This window comes from Asterias amurensis, chromosome 16 (genome assembly GCF_032118995.1).
Source record: "Asterias amurensis chromosome 16, ASM3211899v1".
NCBI lineage: Eukaryota > Metazoa > Echinodermata > Asteroidea > Forcipulatida > Asteriidae > Asterias > Asterias amurensis.
Genome location: NC_092663.1, coordinates 3,235,940 through 3,259,899, shown reverse-complemented (window position 1 = coordinate 3,259,899; position 23,960 = coordinate 3,235,940). Strand labels below are relative to the sequence as shown.

Here is a 23,960-nt window from a genome sequence, read left to right as displayed (position 1 = left end):
AACTCGTCCGATCCAAGGCAACGTGTTCCTTTAATGGATTATCTTTTGACCCTAACAGAGTCTTTCTCAATGGCTGAATCACAACACAACACACATGAAGTGGTACATGTATGTGTAACAGAAGCAGTTGATTGGAACACAATGAAAAGAGAGAGAGAGGTTGAACTGCTGAAAGCACACAGACAAAACAGAGAATGAACAGCGCAGAAAAGGGACAAGGGAGAGGGGTAAAGGTAAGGGGTTGGTTTGACCACAAGATGTTGGAAGCACAAAGATCTGTCTTTAGAAGAGGGAGAAAAAGTTATTAATTAGTGAATGAAATGGGAGAAAATCATTCATTAGTATATAAAGAGGAAGGAAAGGTCATTAGTTAGTTATCGAAAAGGCCGAACAAGTGTTATTATTTCACACCTTTTGGGATATACACAGTTACATTTCAAACTCTTGGAAGAAGAAAAAGATTTGTAATGTCAGTTTTTTTTTTAAATTAATAAGCTCAATTTTGGGTACAAGTGATGTACCTAAAGCCACTGCCGTCGATTTCACAAAGAGATAGGACTCGTCTTATCTCGATTTAGGACGAGTAACTCTTCCTAACTTAGGATTAATCTTAAGGTCTGCATGCTACAGTGCAGGGTTGGGACTCGTCCTAACTCCTAAGATTAGTCTTAAGTTAGGAAGATAACCATAAGTGACCACAGGGACTTGATGCTTTATAAACCAAAGGAACAAAAAACAGTAGAGCATCGTGACTTTCGCAGATTCATACCTCCGAGATCCCCCACTCACAGAATCAGTAGTATTTGTGGGATTCAAACCCACAAGCTTGTGATTGCAAGTCATGTAGTCTAACCACTGGACAACAGTGACCATCTGTGACCACAGATGCTTTATAAACCAAAGAGCAAAACTTGCACAGCATCGTGATTTTCACAGATTTGTAATAATTCCTCTGAGATCCCCACTCACAGAATCAGTAGTATTTGTGGGATTCAAACCCACAAGCTTGTGATTGCAAATCATGTAGTCTAACCACTGGACAACAGTGACCATCTATGACCACAGATGCTTGATAGACCCAAAGAGCAAAAATTGCGGAGCATCATGACTTTCACAGAATGTTTTACCCCCCCCCCCCCCCACCTTCCGGGATCCCCACCCTTCCGGGATCCCTAATGGGTTCCATCTCCCTCCAGGAATCCCTCCTCCCAATTTCAGGGTGGATCAGTATCTAATAAAAGACACTTTGCACGAGTGTTCATCAACAGCTGTATCCATCTGGCAAAGTTGACTTAACCCAACAACCAAATCACATTGACCCTCTCACCAAACCACCTCTCCCTACCCGACCTTTCACAATGTCTTCATAATTGTAATGGTTTACCCAACGATGCGACAACCAGCACTGCGCCTAACTCTGAGCAGGTATGTTTAAAGGCACTGGACACTATTGGTTATTACTCAAAATGATTGTTAGCATAAAAACTTACTTGGTAACAAGCAATGGAGAGCTGTTAATAGTGTAAAACATGGTGAGTAAGGCTCCCTCTGAAGTAACATGGTTTTTTTGAAAAAGAAGTAATTTCTCACTTAAATATTTGAACTGAATTCGAAAAGCACACAAAGATGTTTTTTCTTCCATTATTCTCTAGCAACTTCGACGACCAATTGAGTTCAAATTTTCACAGGTTTGTTATTCGTGCCTATGTTGAGACACACCAAGTGAGAATACTGGTCTTTGACAATAACCAAAGGTGTCCCGTGCCTTTAAACAGATCTCAACCTTTGCACTGATTTGTGTAAATTTTTAGAGTGTTGCATGTTTCGTCGCAAGTAGCAACAGCTTGGCTTCTCGGTGTCAAGTTAGGCACGGCCATTCATCATCGTCGGGTAATATTGGACCATCTGCTCATGGATTTTGAGGATGCCAAAGTCCCTCCGCCCGGGGAAAATATTGGAAATCATCAAGTTGGTTGAGCCGAACCGTAGTGGGTGAAGTCCAATGACGGACGTGTTTGTTGTTTATGTTCGAGTGAACATGCACTCAATCATGAGAATGAATCGTTTTGAGGGTTCTTTAAGTATGGGCAATCATTGTAACGAGGCAGGTTTTTTGTTTGTTTTTGGTTTTCTTTTAACTGAGGAAACTGATTGTCCTTCAGGAGTTAATGAAAAAAATTTCTGATAGTAAAAGAAAATGTATACTTTTGGTTTTTGGTTCACTTCGGTTGTTTTAAAGCCATTATACACTTTCGGTACAGAAATAAAAAGATTCACAGATTTACAAATAATTTACAGGGTTTGCAGAAGGTAATGGTGAAAGACTTCTCTTGAAATATTATTCAATGAAATGCTTTACTTTTTGAGAAAACATTAAAACAATATCAATTCTCGATAGCGAGAATTACAGATTTTTTTTAAACACATGTCATGACACGGCGAGAAACATGCGGAAACAAGAGTGGGTTTTCCCGTTATTTTCTCCCGACTCCGATGACCGATTGAGCCTAAAATTTCACAGGTTTGTTATTTTATAGATAAGTTGTGATACACGAAGTGTGGGCCTTGGACAATACTGTTTACCGACAGTGTATAATGGCTTCAATACTATATAAGGATATAAACAATAAAACTAATCTGTAAAAGTTTCCTTTCAAGAGGTGGTAGCATTTTTTTTTGATACTGCCAAAAATCTGGAGCGGTTATGTCCACGCAGGAAGATTAATCCCAAATTGGAAAAGACAATCTGAGAAAAAGTATCTCACAGTAACTTTTCTCAGATTCAAATTTTGTGGGACAAAACTGATCTTTTTCCATAACCAAATTACCTCAAAAAGAAATTATTCTCACGAAGCTTTATACTATCGAAAGCTGCTGTACTTCTAACCAAGTAAGTTTTTATTGCCATTCTAAAAGTGCCATTTCTATAAGCTAAAGTAGTAGTCCCAGCCTATTTTCTATACTATCCACCCGGGTAATAGTTAAAAAGCAGGACAGTTCTTTTCAGAACTGAGAAGTCTCCAGACAGAACTGAGCAGTCTCCTGAACCCCAAACATCTACTAAGCGGTAGTAGAATAAAGCAAGACAGTTCTCTAAGAACAAACTCAACCTGGCAAGTGGACACATGGTGTTACCGCAAACCAAATATACATTGATACCTCACCATGCAATGCCTCAAATCCTATATTTTAAAAGTGGTTACCAAAGGTACACAATCCCTTTAAATTGTATGCGAGAAAAACACTTCTCGGCATGTGAAATTTCTTTAGTGAAAAAGCAATGAAAGAAGTGAAATGTACCCAAAGGAAATTGATTAATGACTAGGAATCATCAGACTTCATGTTTTGTTTTCTTGTAAAAATTATGAGAAGAAAAGAAAAGGAGGTGAGTGAGATGAAAATGTTGCAAAGTATTGTTTATGTTGATTATAGAGGAGTGGTGCAGGTCACAGCAAAATCAAAATTCAGAAACACCGAACACACATAAGGACTAGCCGCAGTTGATGGAGCACAGGCAAGTCAATCCAAAAGTCGTATGTTTCTTAAAGGAACACGTTGCCTTGGATCGGTCGAGTTGGTCTTTGAAAAGCGTTTGTAACCGTTTTTTATAAAATACATATGGGTAGAAAGATGTTGTAAAAGTATAATACAATGATCCACACAAAAATGCCTCGAAATTGCGTGGTTTTCCTTTTACCTCGTCGACTAACACGTCGGCCATTTATGGGGGTCAAAATTTTGACCCCCATAAATGGCCGACCATGTTAGTTCGCACAGTAGAAGGAAAACCACGCAATTTCGAGGCAAACTTGTGTGGATTATTGTATTCTACTTTTAAAACATCTTTCCAACCATATGCATTTTATAAAAAACGGTTACAAACGCTTTTGTTTTGACCAACTCGTCCGATCCAAGGCAACGTGTTCCTTTAATGGTTTTGTAAATTTGTCTTTGTTCAACCCAAAATTAAAATCACCTTTACGGTAGTTGTTCCTGCAACATGTAGTTTGTTTTCAATCCTTTAAAATAAGGATAGACATTTTGCAATGTGCAAACACTGTATGTTGATGTTGCTCGTAGACCATTATGGTGTGTTTTGTTTTCAATCCTTTACAATACGGATAGAAATTTTGAAATGTGCGAACACTGCGTGTGGAATCTAAGAGGAGCTGCATTATGACCCTTCTGAGAAGCTTAAAGGTACAAGACACTATTGGTTAAGACTCAAAATAATTATCAGCATAAAACCTTAATTGGTAACGAGTAAAGGAAAGCTGTTGATAGTATAAAACAGTATGAGAAACGGCTCCCTCTGAAGTAACATAGTTTTTGAGAAGGAAGTTATTTTCGACAGATTTGACTGAGACCTCACCTTTAGAATTTGTGGTGTCAAATTCAAGCATCTGAAAGCACACAACTTCGTGTGACAAGGGTGTTTTTCTTCCATAGTTATCTCGAAACCACAACAACTGTTTTTTTTTTTCTTCTTCCATTATTCTCTCACAAATTTGTGATCATTTGAGCTCAAATTTTCACAAGTTTGTTATTTTATGCATATGTTGAGATTCACCAAGTGAGAAGACTGGTCTTTGACAATAACCATTAGTGTCCACTGTCTTTTAAGGCAAGGACAACTCAACGAATAAATTAACAAACCTGTGAAAATTTGAGCTCAAATGATCACAAATTGTGTGCTTTCAGATGCCTTGAATTCGAGACCACAGCTGAGGTCTCTTATTCAATTCAAATTTTATAAGTGAGAAATTACCTCTTTCTCAAAAACGTTACTTCAGAGGGAGCTGTTTCTCACAATGTTTTATACTATCAACGGCTCTCCAGTGCTCGTTAGCAAGTAAGTTCTTCCCAGGTCAAAATTCTAGTTGAACCTAGTTAACTGGGGTCAACTGGTTCAACTCCATATTTCCAACTGGTTTGGACTAGGTTTAACTGTGTTCAACTAGGTTGAAATTATAAACCAGTTGGTCTCTGTCCATTTTCCATATTAAACCAACTGGTTTTAACTGTTTATCAACTAGTTTATCAACTGATTTCAACTAGTTCCAGTTAAACTTAGTTTAACTAGGTTCAACTGGAATTTCGACCTGGGTTATGCTTATAATTATTTTGAGTGATAACCAATAGTGTCCAGTGCCTTCAAACAAGTATGAAAGAAACAGGTTGCTGGCTCGGTGGTTTCTTGCCCTGCCTTTAACCTCTGTGGACAGCGGTTCGAATCCTACCTCAGACCAGGGAGCCTTGTATGTAGAGTGTGTTTTACCTGATTGTGTGGGCTTTCCCAATTGGGTCTTTCGTCCCAAAGGTCAAACTGAAACTTTCTTGTCGTTTCTTATCCTCTCTGTTATTGTTGCCTGCGCTGTTGGATTTGTAGGAAAATAAATTAGATAAATAAAAAAAGAATAGGGACATACAAAGGAATCAAATAATAGAAAGAAAACAAAACAAAAAATGAAATAAGTAACATAAGTAAGTCAAAGTACTTAGAACACAAATAAACAGGGAAAAATAAATTAACAAAATAAATAAAAGTTAATAAGATATATAACAAATAAACAAACAATAAATAATGCACAGCTGCATCAGAAAGCGACCAGGATGGGCCAAAGAGCAACCTACTGTTGACTGCTACGAAGAAGGATAATATTTAAGAAATGGCCCTTATATAGCGCCCTCAACCCAAAACAGGGTCCAGAGGCGCTGTGCAAAGTTTACAAAATAGAATAATCACGAAATACAGGTAAAGACAAACAGATTAAGCATGCTTAAGAAAAATACAAAAGTCCAATTACAGTCATGTGAAGTGTCAGTCTCAAATGATAAACATGTACATGAGACACTTCAAAAAGCGGAAAAAGTAGGATTAAAAGCACTGGATACTATACTCAACTTATTGTTAGCATAAAAACTTATTTGGAAACAAGCAAAGTGGATTTGGTTTTCGTTTACTACTGTGTTTTACCTCCTTCTATTTTAATCCTTACCCAGAGCATTTTATTTGGCCTCTTCTCAACATAAGTATATAAAAAGCTCTCCCCAAGGTTTTGTCCAACCTGTTGGGACATTCTGGACCCAATTTAGGGGACTAATCATCCTTACTCACAGCTGAGGCGCTAAATCTTGAAGGACGCTGCTTCAGAGTTTCAAACCGCAGCCATGCAAGGGTGCCCCAGGCAGCCAGCCACATCGAACCATTATATGACCCCGAAACACAGATAGCGTTGTTTTTTTTTTTTTTTTTTTTTTTTTCCAGAGGGAGGAAAAACAGAGGGCTGGGGTGGGGAACCCTTGTGGCATAGGAGAGAGCCAACTAGAATCTATTCACATTTTTATGACCCTTGCCGGAAATCAAACCAGGGCCCCAATGAGGAGGACGAGCGCTTTATGTGTAAGCTAACATCATCTTGCATACATTGGCTCAGAACAAAGGAAACTCTTGACATATTTATATCTTCAGGCCTTACATGTTACAATGCCGTTCGACATTCAGGATGTTTTGGTTTTGACACTATTATAAACTTTTTCACTGACTAGTCAGCAGGACTAGTTAGTAGGTTATTTCCATATAGTTATATATAAGAACTAGAGGGCGCACTATATACGCGCCATTTTCTAAGTTGACAAAACTGGCATCTCACAGCGTGTGTTTGTGCGGCCACTTTGTAAGTTGAACAAACAGCATAGCGTGAGCGTTCAATACAAAAAACCTCAAACGTGTATTTCATATTCAACGCGCGTGCAGAATGACGCGCTTGTCATCTTGCGGTCCCGTGGTGTTTGTCCACGAAGCATCACTCGTGCGCCCTCTAGTTCTTATGGTTATTTCACAGGTGCACTTGCTTTTTCACTGGTCCATTGGGGCTTCCTCTTAACATAATTATCCTAGCATGTAGTGTAAATCAACTTATGGACAGTCAGTGGTTTACGCAGTGGACACAATTTTGAATTGGCCAGCTGACCACAGGACACCGATGATAATATTTCAAATAAACAAAATAAAGAATCGTTTTTAGTTTGAACATGCATTGAGACAACACCTTTAAGGTATGCACTCCTTTAATGCGACGAGACAACTCCTATAAGGTGTACTCCATGAACTCCTTCAACACCACAACCACCTTTTCTCAATATCACATATCATCTTCAAGACCCTGAGGCTAGAATTAACATCTCCTCTGGGTCAAATACTAATTTAATAAGGCAAATCCTATTAAAGACGCAAAACCCAAGTTCTTCTCATCTAACAAGACTGCGTCTGTGAGATTAACATATCTGGGGGTGGGGGGTGTCAGTAAAATCCTTTTGGATCTACTGAACTTGTGGAGAGGAATAATATAATAATAATATTAAAACAAAATTTTACCTATACACCGATGTGTGTTAGCACTGTATACTCAGTGCTTTGCAGAGTACTGTATTGTTAATAATAATAACAACAGCATACAGAGTTGCTTTAGCATAAGCAGCAGCTGAGCACAAAACAAGTTTGCTTACCAGATTTCTTCATTTTGTATGCAATCAGAATGTGTGCATATTACATAAATGCAACCCTAAGAATGGATGGTTAGCCCTGTTAACCCCCTTTACAGAGTTGCTTACAGAACAACAAGTAGCTTAGCACAAACAAATGTTTCTTACCAATGTGTATGCAATCAGATTGTGTGCATACTACATTACTACATAAATGCAACCCTAAGAATGGATGGTTAGCCCTGGGATACCTCTCCCTTTGGCCCCTTTTACAGAGTTGCTTACAAGACAAAATAGTACACTAAGCACATAACAACTTTGCTTACCAGAATAAGGCTACCAGGAAAAAACCCATTCCACACGTACTGTCTGTGACTAGTGTCTTGCTGCTTTTTGCTAAGCGGATGTTTTTAAAGCAGGAGTCACAAAAATTCAGAGAAATACGAACATAAACTTACTTGTTTTCAAGGTTTGCCTGTCCAGCCGGGCGGTCGCCATCAAAGTGTTTCCTTAGGTCCTTAGTTTTGTGCGGCACCGTCGAAAGGTAGTTTGAGAAGGGCTTCTCAGCGCCCCAGCTCTCAAGCTGGGCAACGGATGAGGACCGACCCCGATGCTCTCCATTGGACGTCAGCGGCGAGTTGTTGAGATCGTCATTCTGATTGGTGGAGAAGGGGGGAAATATGGTGTGTTCAAAATTAAGCTTCAGTGTTTCAGGGTGAGAACAAACCCACTGCACCCAAAGCAATTGCCGTGGTGCCCTATGCTTTTTGCTGGACCTCATTGGAGTACGTTAAAATCATTGTTCTGATTGCTGGAGAAGGGGAAAAATAAGGTGTGTGTGTTTACAATCCCTTCTGTAAGTATTTCCTTGTAACAAAAACCAAGCTTCAGTGTTTCAGGGGTGCAAATAATCAACGGCACCCACAGCAATTGCTATAGTGTCCTATGCCTTTTGCTGGACATCAGCTGAGAGTTGTTAAGACCATTGTTCGGTTTGGTGGAGAAGGGGGTTTAAATACAACGTATTCAAAATACGTTCTCTGTTTTAAATAACTCACAACACCTACAGCAATTGCCATGGTGCTCTGAAACATGTTTCATAAAGCTGTTAAAAGCAGAACATTCTGCTAAGCAAATTTCTTGGCTAAGCAAGACATTGACCAATGTACCAGTTGCAGCAATGATAACTGTATTGTGTTTTAGCTAAGCAAAAGTTTTTCAGGCTAAGCAAGTTTATGAGCTTACAGACTTTATGAAATTTGGGGCTTTTGCTGTGGTTCCCTTTGCGAACTTCAAAATTAAACAAATTTGAATAATCTTTAAACCGTGTAAGTTTCATGATCTGTGGACATTTGTGTTTTATGTCATACAAAAGGTACCCAAACCCTTTAAAAAGAAGAAAGAAAAGAAAAAGGACAAGTCATGTGTCGCGCCGTCAGTGAGATGAGGGCTGTCATTGGTTGATTAATCGCATGGCTGCGCAGCATTTTGATTAATTGGGTGAGAGCTCTTTGTTGATGTGTGTATGGATTTACGCCTGATTAAAAGCAGTTGACACATCAGATGCATGATGAGATGCTGCAGTTGTGAACTTGGGGTTTAAAAATAGATACGAACATGAAAACTCTAGGTTAGAAGCCTACATGTACAGCAGCTTTCATTAGTATGGTTTAATAGCATCTTGAGAAACATTTAATTTTATAAGTAATGAGATTATGTAAAATACATCAGTTTGTATGTCCCCAAATTTGAGTCTGACAACCTAGACTGCAGTTAGGCTGACTTTTAAAGACTCATTTAATTGAATCTACATCTTTGTAATAAATTGCTTCATTTAATACATCGTTTTGTGTTTTCTATTTAACTTTTGAGGCATTACATGGAGAGGGATCAATGTCTATATCTACTGTGAAGACTTTATTCGTAGGAAAATAAGGATTTTTTTTTTTTTTTTTTTTTTTACTGCAAGTTGATTTGAAAATTCAGGAAACTACTTAATAGTACTGAATAGAACTGTCCTGCTTATTAATTACTACCTGCTAATAGAAGCTAAAAAATTGTGGTCTATACACATGTAAATGTTGCATAATAATATTGTTAAAGGCAGTGGACACCATTGGTAATTACTCAACATAACTATTAGCATAACACCTCACTTGGTATCCAGTAATGGGGAGAGGTTGATAGTATAAAACATTGTGAGAAACGACTCCCTCTGAAGTAACGTAGTTTTCGAGAAAGAAGTAATTTTCCACAAAATTGATTTTGAGACCTCAGATTTAGAATTTGAGGTTCCGAAATCAAGCATCTGAAAGCACACAACTTGGTGTGACAAGGGTGTTTTTTCTTTCATTATTATCTCGCACCTTCGACAACCAATTGAGCTAAAATGTTCACAGGATTTGTTATTTTATGCATATGTTGAGGCACACCAAGTGAGAAGACTGGTCTTTGACAACTACCAATAGTGTCCACTGTCTTTATAAAATGTATCATAATATTATTATTAATTTTATTATTATTCTATGAGGATTACCTTTCGAGGCCCCTTAGCGATAATGAGGTACGTGTCAATGTTATGATCTCGGAGGTACGCATTACGATCCTTCCCATTACCGGGCTCCACTTCATAATCTCCATTAAGGAACTTCAACGTTGATGTCGTTATGTGAACTCTCCTAAAAAAACAAAAACAAAAAAATAGAAACAAAGTAATATAAAATCAATTAATAATGTTTTTCTGTACTTTCTGTATAAAAGAAAAGATTTTTTTTCTTTGAAATCTGATTATCAACCAATGTGTGACCTGTGATATTCTTCGGATATACAAAACAAGGATATGTGACCTTTTTACATCACATGTACATGTATTACAAAAGAGTCACCAAGCCTGGACTTACTTCAGGCATGTATCCAGCAATCTGTTTCTGTCCATTTCAAATTACCTTATCTCTCTTAAATTTTTCGTTTGTATAACATACTATGAATCTTTGGGTTTTATTAAGCCCTTTGTTTTTTTGTATTCAACATGACAACCTGGGCCCAATTTCATGGATCTGCTTACCGTCGAAATTCAGCGCTTACGATCACGGTTCCCCGCTTACGCGCAAGCGTCAAATTTCTGCGCTAGCCTTGTAAGCATAGAATGCCTAGTAACGTGGAGTACGCATGCACAGAAGCCAAAATTCGCTGCTAACCCGTGAAATATGCTAGCCGTAAGCGCAGAATTCCCTGCCTCCGAAAGCGCCGATTCTGTGCTTACCGTAAGCAGAGCCATGAAATTGGGCCCTGATATACATTAGTAAATTGTCTGCTTTGTTAAGCCCTTAGATCTTTTGTATATGCTCAGCCCTTTGTCTACTGTACATGTACAACATGCTATAAATCATACCCACAAGATGTTAAAAATAGCTTCAGAAATGTCCCCACGGGACATTACTCAATACAAGCTACATAATTAACCAGTCTGTTTAAAAAGACAAATGATCCACAGAGGTTTTCACTGTTCCGTATGTTCAGTGCACAATATGATGCGAACGTGACTGATGAAGGAGATACCACATTTACACAAGCAATGGGGTGCGAAATAACCATTTGATATGCACACCTTCACACTGTCAACAGTAATGTGGATCTAGCGTCAACTCAATCATTTTTACACGTCTGTTTATCACAACTTGCAATAATTCCACAATCGCATATCACAAAGTTTCTGGTACTGTTGTTTGATTGGTGAGAACTGTATAACATTCAAATGTGTATAAATAAACAACTGTTAAATCTATGAAATAAACAAAGTTTAAATATAATTTTTCTCAAAGAATTTTTTTACGAATAGAACATGAGTTAATACATGACTTATCTGCTATTGGTTTTCTTTTCCCCAATAATTTTTCAATTTTTATAGATTAAACACCCTCTAGACTTGAACAGAATTTTTTTTAGTCTAGTCTGATAGCTTCATACTAAAATCATTTTCCCCTCAAATTATTCATTAAAATGTATTTCTATTTCAGTAAGGTGTATCTGAAAACCTTTAAAAAAGATTTTTTTTATTATTAAATGCAGTTTTACAACCTGAATTAAGGACAATGTGTTTAACATGCTGAAAACTTTGCATGGTTTGTCACTATTTTCTCCCAACTCAAAATACTGATTATGCTAACATTTTCACAGGTCTGTCATTGCATGTAATATAATATAATATAATAATAATATATAAATCAATATAATATCGAAGTCTTATATAGCGCACGTATCTACCAAACAAGGTACTCAAGGCACTGAGTATATACAAACTTTCAGAAAGGTTATTCCAGTGATGAATTATGAGACTTAATTATTTAGCACCTTATAAGGGTTTACAAGGTGCTATGGCGCATTAAGCAGCCACAACCAGGAACACCGGGGCGGACCCCTTCTCTTTTCGATAAGTGCACTGGGTTCTTTTACATGCGTTACACAACACATGGGACCAACGGCTTTACGTCCCATCCGAAGGACATGGTTGATCACACAAAACATTCACACTGTCTGCGACTATTGTGTCAGATAAGACCTTTAAATAGATCTGTGAATTTAAAAAACTAAATATAATAAAAATAAGCTTGATTTGCGGGAAAAAAACACCAGTCTCCCAACAATAACGACAGCTTTTTAGTTGTTGCATCCAACCCCCCCCCCCCCCCCCACCACAAATGTCCCCACCTTCGTATATATCTTTATCCCCCACGGCAGCCTGCGCACTTCTACGCACAAAAATGTCCCAATACATCACAATATGCAGTAGCCGCTAGCCACACAGGGGAAAAGGAGACCTATCTTCCGGCACAACCACAAGACTCTTCAAACGCAAGAACTAAGGAAACATGAGCGTTATTGGGTTAACTGAAACCCGTCTGGGAATTCAGGATGAGTGTACACTAGTGGTGTAAATTACCGTGACAATTGCACGCCGCGGTCCGAACAGGAATTATACATCTGAAAGTCATTATACATGTATGAGCATTCACGCACCAGGGTTTCTTCATCAGTGTCGCGATTATTGAAAAATAATTTGTTATCTTTAACTGTAACAGATGACTCAAAAGTTAAGTAGGATTTGAAACTTTGCATGGTGGAAATACGATATAGAAAGGTTTGCGGTAACACCATGTAATGGCTATCTCTAATGAGTTGGGGTGGTTCTGAAAAGAACTGTTGGTTTCAACTCAAAAGTTATTATATTCTTGCATCCCCTTAGTGATTCCCTGCTGCCACTTCCTAAGTTGTATCGCAAAGTTGGGCGGGATCTCTGGTTACACGGCAGTTACAGCTTGTAGGCTTCTGATTGGCACCCCCAAACGTAAATATTGACAAATAATAACAATAATAATAATAACGAAGTCTTATACAGCACCCGTATCTACCAAACAAGGTACTCAAGGGGCTGAGTATACACAAACTTTCAGAAACATAGGTTATTGCAGTGATGAATTCTGAGACCCAATTAGATAGCACCTTATAATGGTTTACAAGGTGCTACAGCACATACAGCAGCCACAGCCAGGAACACCGGGGCGAACCCTTTTCGATAAGTGCACTGGGTTCTTTTACATGCGTTACACAACACGTGGGACCAACGGCTTTACGTCCCATCCGAAGGACGAAGCAATAGTTAACTGCTTGCTTTAGGACACAAGTGTCACGGCTTGGGATTCGAACCCACACTCTGCTGATCAGAAACACCAGAGTTTGAATTCGGTGATCTTAACCGCTCGGCCACGACACTTCCACAGTCAACATAGGGCTAGATAGCTAAGTTGGTAGAGCGCCGTCACGTTTATCCAGAGGTTGAACAAAGAAAGATTGACTAGAGTGGGATTTGAACCAAGGACCTGCGGACTAATGAGTCGCCACTCTTCAGTAATTCTATTTCACATGGGTGAGGTAAGGAAGACTGCCAACATAGGGATAGATAGCTCAATTTTTAGAGCGCTGTTAGGTTAAACCAAAGGTCGCTGGTTCAAATCCCGGCTGAGTAAACTCTTCATGTCTCAACACCAAACTATTGAAATAGTCAGGTACCCTTGTGATTTATTACTTGAAATATAACAGTTTCTTTGAATAGGATATCTCCATCATAGTAAAATGAAACCCGGTCCCGTCGAGATCCCAATCGGAATCCAGTTTTTGGGTTTGTTTTTCTCTTCTTTTTTTCCCCTTCTCTTTCTTCTTCAATATGGCGAGAGAGTAAACAATACTCAACACAATTCAAAAGGTTGCTAGACTGTCAGCAGAGTCTAATGTCTCGACTTGGGCTAAACTTGGTTGTTGACTAGACCTGCGGGGAATGTGGAATCACGATTAACGGACATCATGCATGCAAGAAGTTGCCACGCATATTAGGGGAATAATGGCGGAAGAAAGGTTATTCGGGAACTGTACTGTCTGGCAAACGATCAAACCACAATGATTATACTATAAAGTCAATCTGCAGTAGGTTTCATAATTGTGGAGTGACTTACACAGACACGTTCACTTTACCGCTCGAAAAAAATTCCATTTCCTCAGGTTTGTTCCTATTTGAAAAACTCTGACCCATGGACCATCACCATGCTGATGCTATGTTAAAGGCATGGTCTACTTTCGGTAACTATCAAAGACCAGTACCCTCACCAAGAATTCACGCTCAATTGGTTGAAGTTGCAGGCCTGTGTGATTCGTTTTTTAAGAGGACAAGGGACACAATGCATTTTTCCCTTGGTAAAGGGCACCCCCATGTGGCAATTGTAAATTTCTACTGGAGCATTTCAAGGGCACCAACATGACCAAGAGGCAAAAATAACATTGAAGTTTTATATAGCGCACGTATCTACCAAACAAGGTACTCGAGGCGCTGAGTATATACAAACTTTCAGAAAAATAGGTTATTGCAGTGATGAATTCTGAGACCCAACTATTTATCCTCTTACTAGGGTTTACAAGGTGCTACGGCGCATACAGCAGCCACAGCCAGGAACACCGGGGGCAAGGAGCCAATTATGAAGGCTGCACTAAAGTTACGGGCAAATTCTGCAAAAGTATATTGAAGGGGATATTGGATAGAGAATTTCTCTTCTCACATAACCATTCCCAAGCTGCTTCGGAACAACCGTGCAACAAACACATTTCCAGACACCCCTCGCTCTCTGTGAGCTCCTTCCTTTGATGCATTTCTCTTTCAAAAGGTGGTTGATCAACCGCAAAAACTTTTGCAATATTCATTTCCCCTGTCGGCAGTTTTCAGAGGGACGGAGTTAATGAGCTCCAGTTTCGGAGTCTCCAAATCTGAAACTAATTTTAAAATGCATTGATTAACACCATACAGTCTGCCGAGGTGGCAGGATAAATGCTTTGTGGCATAAAAATACATGACTTTATCTCAATCAATTTGGTCGACTTTCTTTGATAAAAGTGTGACTGATCTTCCTCAAATTTTTGTTGAGCAGACAACATAACTAGGAAATACTTCTGTCTTGAGAAATTTAGCAGAATAGTTCTTTTCAGAACTGAGAAGTCTCCCGAACAATCCGATAAATCTACTTCGTGATAGTAGAATATAGAAAGACAGTTCTCTAAAGAACAAACTCTACTTAAATACACACAGGGTGTTACCGCAAACCAAATATATATTGATACTTTACCATACAATGCCTCAAATCATATATTGACCTCTTTTTTTTTCACCTTATACCGATGAGTGCTATGAGTTTAGTGCTTTCCAGACTCCATGAGTGGGATTTGAACCCACAACCCCCCAAAAGGTGGCATTTTGTGAACAAACACACTCAACAAGCAATGAACTTAAAGGACCATTACAGAATTGATTTTGCTAGCAAAAAAGTTGCTGGCAGTGTAAGCACTTTATGTAATCCACCATATACATAAACTGACAAACCTGTAAAAGTTTGAGATCGGTCGGCCATCTGGCTCACGAGAGAATAGTGAACAACAATTAACAAATTTTGCATTGCATCGATGCCAAAACAAAATTGAATAAAACGCTCACTGAGCGATAAACTCCAAATGCGAAATTAAAGTATTCATTTCTCATCAAATATGAAATTTAAGACAGATATACATGTATTTCAAGGGATGTTTTCTACGTTCATCATCATTAGATCGTGTAAAGTTTTATGTAAATCTGTGATCTTCACAATTTTTGTTTCTCACCAATTCTTTAACGTTCCTTCAACCTTTATTGCTTGTTCTTTGGATGGGACTAAAAGCTGCCGTTCCCATGTGGTGTGTAATGCATCTAAAAGAACCCACTTACACTTATCGCTAAGAGAAGGGGTTTGCTCCAGTGTTTCTGGCAGTGGCTGCTGAATGCCCCAAATCACCGTTAGAAAGTGCTACATAAATTGTTCTCATATTCAAAAAATAAATACAACAAAATTGTCTTCACATGTTTCTGTTTGATCAAGTGCCGTGAGTACCTTGTTGGTAGATACATGTGCCGTAAAAGTCTACACATTATTTACATATTATTGTTGTTATTTATGTCAAGAGCAGATAATTGAAAATTAGTACTGAATTTTGATGTACTTTTACTTCAAAATAATTCATGCATAAACCTGAGCATGAAATCCCTACAAATAAAATTTCTGGGGGGAAAAACGTAAAACGAAAAAAGGACAAAAAAAGTTTTTCAGTACCACCTGCATTATCACCCAATTAAAAGAATTACTACATAAAAATCAATAGTCCCAATTAATCAATCCACCTGATGACTGAAGCATAGTGGCAAGATTACAAAACTCTGTCATAAGCAGTGGTCGCCGTTGCGTCGCAACCTCGTGAGGCCAGGATCTGTCATCCGGTGGCAGCAGGTGGGATCTGGTGGCAGCAGGTGGGATCGACTGTCTACCACACACTGGGGCCGGATGCCAAGATTCAAGAAAAAAGGGACCACATTAGTTGCTGTCAGATAACAGGTGGGTCTGGTCCTGAATTATTCATGTCACTTGTTTGGATGACTTTTAAAACAACGGGAAGGAGATTCTGAGAAGTTATCAAGATTTCAGATTTCAGGAATGAGGACAGGGCATTTTACCTTTCAAGATATTGTAATATTGCCAGTGTGTAACAAACAACATAGCAGGCAAGGGGCGAGGATTATTGCCTTCCCTTCCCAAAAGAGATCAGAAAACTGCAAAAATGAATGGTGAAACACTAACCCTGTATATGCAGAATTGAGTGACATGGCCCTGTGATAAGCAACTTTTTTACATGGGCCTACTGGCCCAAGTCCTTTTGAATCTTTTATTTGGGGGAAAAAAAGGGGAGGGAAAAAAACAAAAAAAGCATTTGCCTCACTTGCCCCAAAAGAAAAATGTGTAATGAAGCCACTTACTATTGATGATCATAGCAAAAGTAAAAATGGAAAAATACATCAATGCCACAAAAGTAATAATCTACAGTGAGCTACGGTTGGCAACAAAAAAACAAGTCATTTAGTTGCATTCTAACGACCTGTACACACGGCGAAGCCAGGTACGTGACAATTACTGATGACCATCCAAGAAAGAGAGAGAAAAAAGAAAAGAAAAAAAAAAAACCCACAGAGATCTGTTCTCACACCTCTGACATTCTCGCTGCCAATTTGGTCGAGTGAGCAGCGGAGAAAACCCCAGGGCAGTAGTAGTATGGAAGGAGCTAAAAATACCCCCCTTAAAAATGAGGAGGGAGCACACTTTTGAAGGAGCCGAGACGAATCATAACATGGACTGGGGAATTCATCACAATGGGGAGGTCACAGGAGAGTTGAAATAATGACCTTTTCAGGGAATCCAAAGTGAAAACAAACTTTTAAAGGGAAGGTATGTGTTTGGTAATCAGCCTTAAAATTAATGGAAATAAAAATTTTCGGTGGGAGCCCATTCCTTTGCTGTTTGTGGTTTCCAATCTTGTGCGTCTATGAGCACCTATATTTGGTGGATTTTGCCACTTTAAAAATAGTTTTCATTATTATTATCATTACTGCAGCTTCTGACAGTGCAAAGTGTTTGTAAATAATTCATGTCAAAGTAATGTGGTTGTGTAACAAGATATCAATTTTGATGCCTACTGTCAGAAAGGCTTCTCTGCTTGTGTTTTCCTATCAGGGATTATTTTTCCTGTGTGATGGACACATGGACTTAATCGCTCCTGATTTTCAGCTAAACCTAAAAAACACTCACAGACAAAAAAACAACAAAAAAACATGAAAATATGGGCTTTAATCTGTTGTGTGAGTCAGGAGAAAATAACGAAAAACCATGGTTTGGTTGTAACAACAGAAATCAGATGTTTCAAGATACAGTTTTCTCGAATATGACTTCTATTCATTTCATAGTGAAATATTCCTTAGAAGAAACGGTTCTAGTACGAAATCATAACCAGTAAGCTTTCAGACTGAAACTAAACACTGTTTTTCAACCTTACCAATCAAATAATTATCTTTAAAGACACTGGACACACTTAATAAGTGTCAAAGACTAGACTTCTCACTTGGTGTATCTCAACATCTGCACAAAATAACAAACCTGTGGAAATTTGAACTCAATTGGTCGCCGAAGTATGAGATAATAATGAAAGAAAAAACACCCTTATTACACTAGGTCGTGTGTTTTCAGATGCTTGATTTCGAGAACTCAAAATCAAATTTAAAGGTCTCGAAATCCAATTTGTGGAAAATTACTTTGTTTTCAAAAACTATGTTACTTCAGAGGGAGCTGTTTCTCACAATGTTTTGTACTATCAACAGCTCTCCGTTACTCATAACCCAATAAGGTTTTATGCAAACAATTATTTTGAGTAATTACCAATAGTGTCCAGTGCCTTTAAAGGAGCTCTATGAAATAGGTCACAGGTGCTCCTCCAAACTTCTAAAATGGACGCCTAACAACACGATCTTGAATTGAATTCCAATGGGTCCTTTTGAAGATTCCTTCATCTCTACGTATAATTTATTTTGAAAGTGAATATTATACAGCCATGAACACTAAGTACACCATACTATGACAGAAGCACCCTTGTGTGCCCACAGAAATGCAGTGCACGCCCCGTACACAAAAGTCCATTAAGAACCGCCATACATCCAAACAGCACCTCCACTACATATCGTGAAATCCATCTTCGAGTTTCTCTTATACCACATTTCAAAATTGATCCGGCAAATCATTCCGGAGAGTTTCTGGTACTCATGTTACCCGTAACAAAATAAATCATAAAACCCCCCTGAAGACTGTTAGCCTTTTAACCGAGAAAGGACAGATAAATAAAAAAGATAGTCGAGGGTACTTATTGAAGAGAGAGGAGGGGGCATTAACAGGGGGTTAAATATTTCATGGGTGTTCTACGACACAAGTGATTTTGTCGCTGTAATACCTCTTTATTCGGAGGCGGTGTATTGATTTAAAGTGAGTGTGACTTTTATTAGGTGTGCCGAGAATCATAAAGTACTGGTGAGGGGATCCGAAGGAGTAAACCCTACAGGTGAACCGGGAGACACTTTACGACGCCGTCGCGTGAAGTTTCCTTGCGCCGCTCTGAGGGTCTGAGTGTGAAACACTGCAATTTTTGTTTTCATTTTATGGAAATCATACCTAACAATCCTGAAAGCCTTGGAGTGTTTAATCCCTAGAAATGTCTGATTTTGGCCAGAGAGTGAACACGTAAACACTTGAGTGCTTGTTTTATTAGAAAAAAAGCTACAGCAAAGATAAGTTTCAGGGCTTTTGTTTGTTTTGACAAGACACCGAGCCAAAAATGCGATTCATGTTGCTACCTTCGCAGGAAATGAAAAGAGTACTGAAGCAGAAATAGTTAGTTAGTTCAGATACAGTTCCGAAATTGGAGGCGTTTATGCTCAGAGTCGCTGTTTTTCTTACAGATAAATTATATATCAATAGAGTTATTGAAACACAAACCTTTCCAGAAGCAATAATCGATAATTACTTTAGCTAAAAAGTTGAAATTTGACACATAATTTGTTGAGGGCGATAACTACTCTTACAGGTGATACAATAAAGTCAATATTTGAGCCTCGATTTTATTTCCTTACTATTTCCTCCGAAAGTCATATGAGGTGGATCATATGAGGCCATTTGTTGGGAGAAGAAAGAGGTGGAGTGGGAGTGGAGGGGTCCAGTGGAAGTGTAGAGGGCTTAAAGGGGAGTGAACAGAGCAGCGTAGATCAGGGTTTGCTGTCAACACTTTCATCTACTTTAAATTTTAGATATACTGATCATATGTCCACAATAATTGTTAAGTTTTTTCTTATGCAAGTGAGGACCCCCCCACCCCCCCCCCCCAATTAATGATCTGCTGGCCAAATGCCAGTTAAAACACCTGAGGACCAGGCGACATTTTCTTAAAGGCTGGATAGTTCAGCATCCCTATGGATGTGTGAATAACTCCATTCTATATGACTTCCCTTTCCTCCATTCCAGCCCCTTAAACAGCCCCATACCCTCCTCTTCAGAGGAATTGGGGAGGTAGTGCTTTCTGCTCTACCGGCCAGGCTTCGGACTGATGATACCCAAGCCTACATCCGTATGGACTGTAAAAGGGGTAACCCTGTTTCAGCCCTGGGAGTAGGTGGCAACGGCCTCTGGACAAAAATAATTGTAGCCCTGTGTCTGGCGACTTGCATATAAAAAAAAATATTTAAAAAAATCATTTTGTGGGGTGTCATGGCTAGCGGTTAAGAGCACCGGATTCAAGCTCTGGTGTTTGACCAGCAGAGTGTGGGTTCGAATCCCAGTCGTGACACTTGCTACGTAAAATTGGGGAGGTAGTGCTTTCTGCTCTACGGCCAGACTTCGGACTGATAATACCCAAGCCTACATGTGCATGCTGGAGTAGGTGGCAACGACCTCCGGAAAAAATTTCTGTATCTGGTGACTTGCTTGTATATAAAATTTAAATAAATAAAACAAATATTTTAAAAAATCAAGTCAAAGAGCAACTGGTCCCCTCTCGTTCTTCTTTGATCTTGTGACTTCAAAAAGTGGATAGCATCAAAATACTTGACATGCACACTGAGCACCCTACAAACACTTAAAAGTTTTGAACAACTTTGGGCGCAGACAGTCACTTTTAGGAGCCAATCAGAATTGGGTTTCAGGACTTCCCTACCAGGGGTAAGTGACAAAAGGTACCGATACGACGCACAGCCCATGGTAGCCAGGCTGGCTCTGATCAAATTATACATTAATGTAATCTGCCGTGTACACCACTTGAACATAACCAGCAAATCAATCAAATGTGACTCATTGGACGGTAAGGGGAGCCGGCTGACTCATCGGTACTTGGCAGGAGAAATTTATCTCCGCATTTTTGCCCTGATTGACGATTCAAACAAGTATTGCATATAACGCAGAGTTGTCAACATTTGCATCTTGCAATCAGGGAGATTTTGTACAGCAATCGAGGTGATATTAGAAAAATTGCATTCAACATAGGACCAAGATTTTTTCAAACTTGCTCATGTGAACATGGAAAGTTTTTTGGTGCGTAGCTTTTTGTCATGCTTAACAGCTCAACGGCATCGAGCTAAGGTTATTATACAGCCAAGCAGAAATTCTGCTGAATACCAGTCTTAAAATATATCTCTCAGTATTTGTATTTTGGCCGGTAAATCTCCTTCTGTTATTAGAGAAAGTTTCCAATGCTTACTGCTAAGCAAGATATTTTATGATGCTTAGCCTTTTTGTCATGCTTAACAGCTCAATGACATCGGACTAAGATACTTTTTGGCTAAGCAAAACACAGCAGGATACCAGTCTTAAATGATATCTCTCACACGGTATTTTGCCCAGTTAACCTCCTTCTGCTAAGAGAAAGTTTCAATTGTTATTAGACTTTATGGAAGTGTCGTGGGCCGAGCGATTAAGAGCACCCAATTCAAACTTTGGTGTTTCTTATCAGCAGAGTGTGGGTTCGAATCCCCAGCCGTGACACTTGTGTCCTTAAGCAAGACACTCAACCATTGCTTCGTTCTTAGGATGGGACATAAAGTTATGGTCCCATGTGTTGAAAATAACCCAGGGCCGTTTTGAAAAGAGAAGGGGTTCGCCCTGGTCTTCCTGGCTGTGGCTGCTGTATGCGCCGTACACCTTGCAAACCCTTATAAGGTGCTACATTATTGGGTCTAATAATTCACCACTGCAACAACCTATCTTTCTGAAAGTTTGTATCTCAGCGCCTTGAGTACCTTGTTTGGTAGATACGTGTGCTATAAGTCTTTGATATTATTATTAGACTTACCCTGGCATCCCACCAGCCTCCATGGTGTTGGCGAGCGTCACGTCGTTAGACCAGACATCAAACTGCCATTTTCTCATGCCAAGTACACCGCAATGCACCTTGCCGCTGTGTATACCCACTCTCATGTTGACGTTTACCTGTGTAACTTCACGCACCAATCTAAACACAGAGACCAAAAACAAAAATCAACAACTTATCTGATGACAGTAAACACAATCTTGAAACACCTGTTGATGGGGAACGTTAGCCATTTATTTAAATTCATTTCATTTATTAACTTTGGTTGTGAAGTCAAGGATCCTCTCAAAGCAAACTTTATCACCGTACAGCTAAGAACACTATAGGGAGCAGACACGGAATGTAGTTTCAGTTTTAGATGTGGGAGGGAAACATCCAAGTGTTCCTGAAACAATCTGATTCAAAATAAATAAAATAAAAAAATTAGGGGGGGGGGGGGGGTTGAAAATTTGGTTAGGGAATAGAACAGAATTAGATGACCTCTACATGCAGGTGTCAAATGGAATTCTGCCCCCCCCCCCTCCCCATTAAGGTAATAGAGCCTTCCCATTTAATATGTAAATTGCACACAGCGCGTGCGCACTAACATTTTGGTTCGCGAAATGAGGGAAAACGCGCTGTTTTGTACATGGCTAATGGCTGTGTGACGCAGACACGATTGAGCATCTGCTTAGTGCACAAACTCAACGGTGTTTGCCAACCAATAGGGTCTGTACGCATGCTTAAATGTAATAAGTACTAGCGGGATGCCGCGCTTCGCGCGGCACCCCGCTAGGATATAAAAATCCTTTACACAAATATTTCGAAATGTGGGTGAGGGTGTTATACGCCTCTCTCAATATTTATGCATGGCGTCATAATTCTAACCCAAAATGAAGCTATTTCGCACGTCCACCACTACTTGCAGTGGCTGTACCCACCTCGTGTCACGTACCTTATGCATCTAGAAACTATAAGGCTCCCCCGTGAGCCTTATAGGGGTCTAATAAGTTGGGCCTCCCTAACGTTACACGTTTTTCAAATCAGCGTTGATAGGTGAAACTGACCGTTAGCCAGCAATAACTAAAGTTTCTTTTGTACTACACTACCAAAACTTTCTCCACACACTCAATATACATTCATAATGCTTGATTTCCTTTTTAAAAATTTCGTCAAAAATGACATTTTACGTCCCACGATACATAGCGTTGCTACAGCACTATAAGTAAAGCGAGTTTTTGGAACATGCTGTGTGCCACAAATCTAATTTATCTACTGTTTTTTTTTCTTTTTTTTCGGGGGGGGGGGGCGGGGGCGGTAAGAGCGTAGGCCTCTTTTTAGTTTATTCTCATCTGAATTGGTCTTGTAAACTTTCTGGTCAATAGGCTGCATGTATAACGGGAGCACTTAACGTGAACGTCAAAAAAGTGTTTTGCAGGCAGAGATGCCAAGTCCAGAGGCCAGCTATGTGTGAGATTTTTCAAAGCTCAACCCCCATCCCCCCGGAAAAAAATTGCCAGTTTAAGAAGGCCTTTTTAAATCGCCGCCCAACTTTTTTTTTTATCAATAAATAAAACAATGTGAATGTGGACAAAAGGTGTTTCAAAATGCATCAGAAGCCTCCTCAGAATATTTAAAACTCACTTGAGGTACACAGGAGATGTTGATGGTTAATGTGGAGGTTCGATTGTGTCAGATTATATCCTTCCAAACTTGAAAAAAATAGACTAAAAATGATGTCCTAAATCAATCGCTCACTTCTTCTGCCTGTTGTGTCTTCGCTAGTGGAGCGCATTTCAACGAATTTGCTAAAAGAATCGGAACAAACTTGTGCGCAATAAGCGTTTTGCGCTCTGCCGAATTTGAGCTGAACCTACTGGATGAGCAAAAGCTGTGCGCAATCTGCATATTTGCGCTCTGTTTGTACAAATTTTGTACAAAAAATGTCGTTAATTTTTTTTCCCCGATCTCGCCCCAATAATGGTTGATGTGCGTGTGAGCGTGAGACAGAGCCCAAATGCGTGAGTCTCACTCCTAATGCGTGAGACTTGGGAGGTCTGGTTTTTTTCTATTTTTTTTTTGTCACTTTGGGCTTATTGCATCTCGCGAAATTTGAACGACAAACGACACAATTTCTGACCGCGTTCATGTTCACGCTGCTCTAGGAACAAACCTCCATACATCCCATATCTCTGGAACCCTAT

The 23,960-nt window shown here is 39.3% G+C and overlaps 1 protein-coding gene across 2 annotated transcripts in view; it reads right to left on the bottom strand.

Annotated features, from left to right (window-relative positions):
- LOC139949297 (adenylate cyclase type 6-like) overlaps window positions 1-23,960 on the bottom strand; it is a 149,898-nt gene that overhangs the window by 25,069 nt on the left and 100,869 nt on the right. Inside the window, exons 7-10 of one of the 2 annotated variants that reach the window (XM_071947711.1) lie at window positions 21,760-21,918; window positions 10,022-10,163; window positions 7,944-8,140; window positions 5,279-5,374 (exon numbers count right to left, since the gene is read on the bottom strand). In XM_071947711.1, coding sequence (XP_071803812.1) covers window positions 5,279-5,374; window positions 7,944-8,140; window positions 10,022-10,163; window positions 21,760-21,918 — 594 coding nt within the window. The remainder of the gene's footprint in view (window positions 1-5,278; window positions 5,375-7,943; window positions 8,141-10,021; window positions 10,164-21,759; window positions 21,919-23,960) is intronic. The other variant, XM_071947712.1, reaches the window with a different exon arrangement.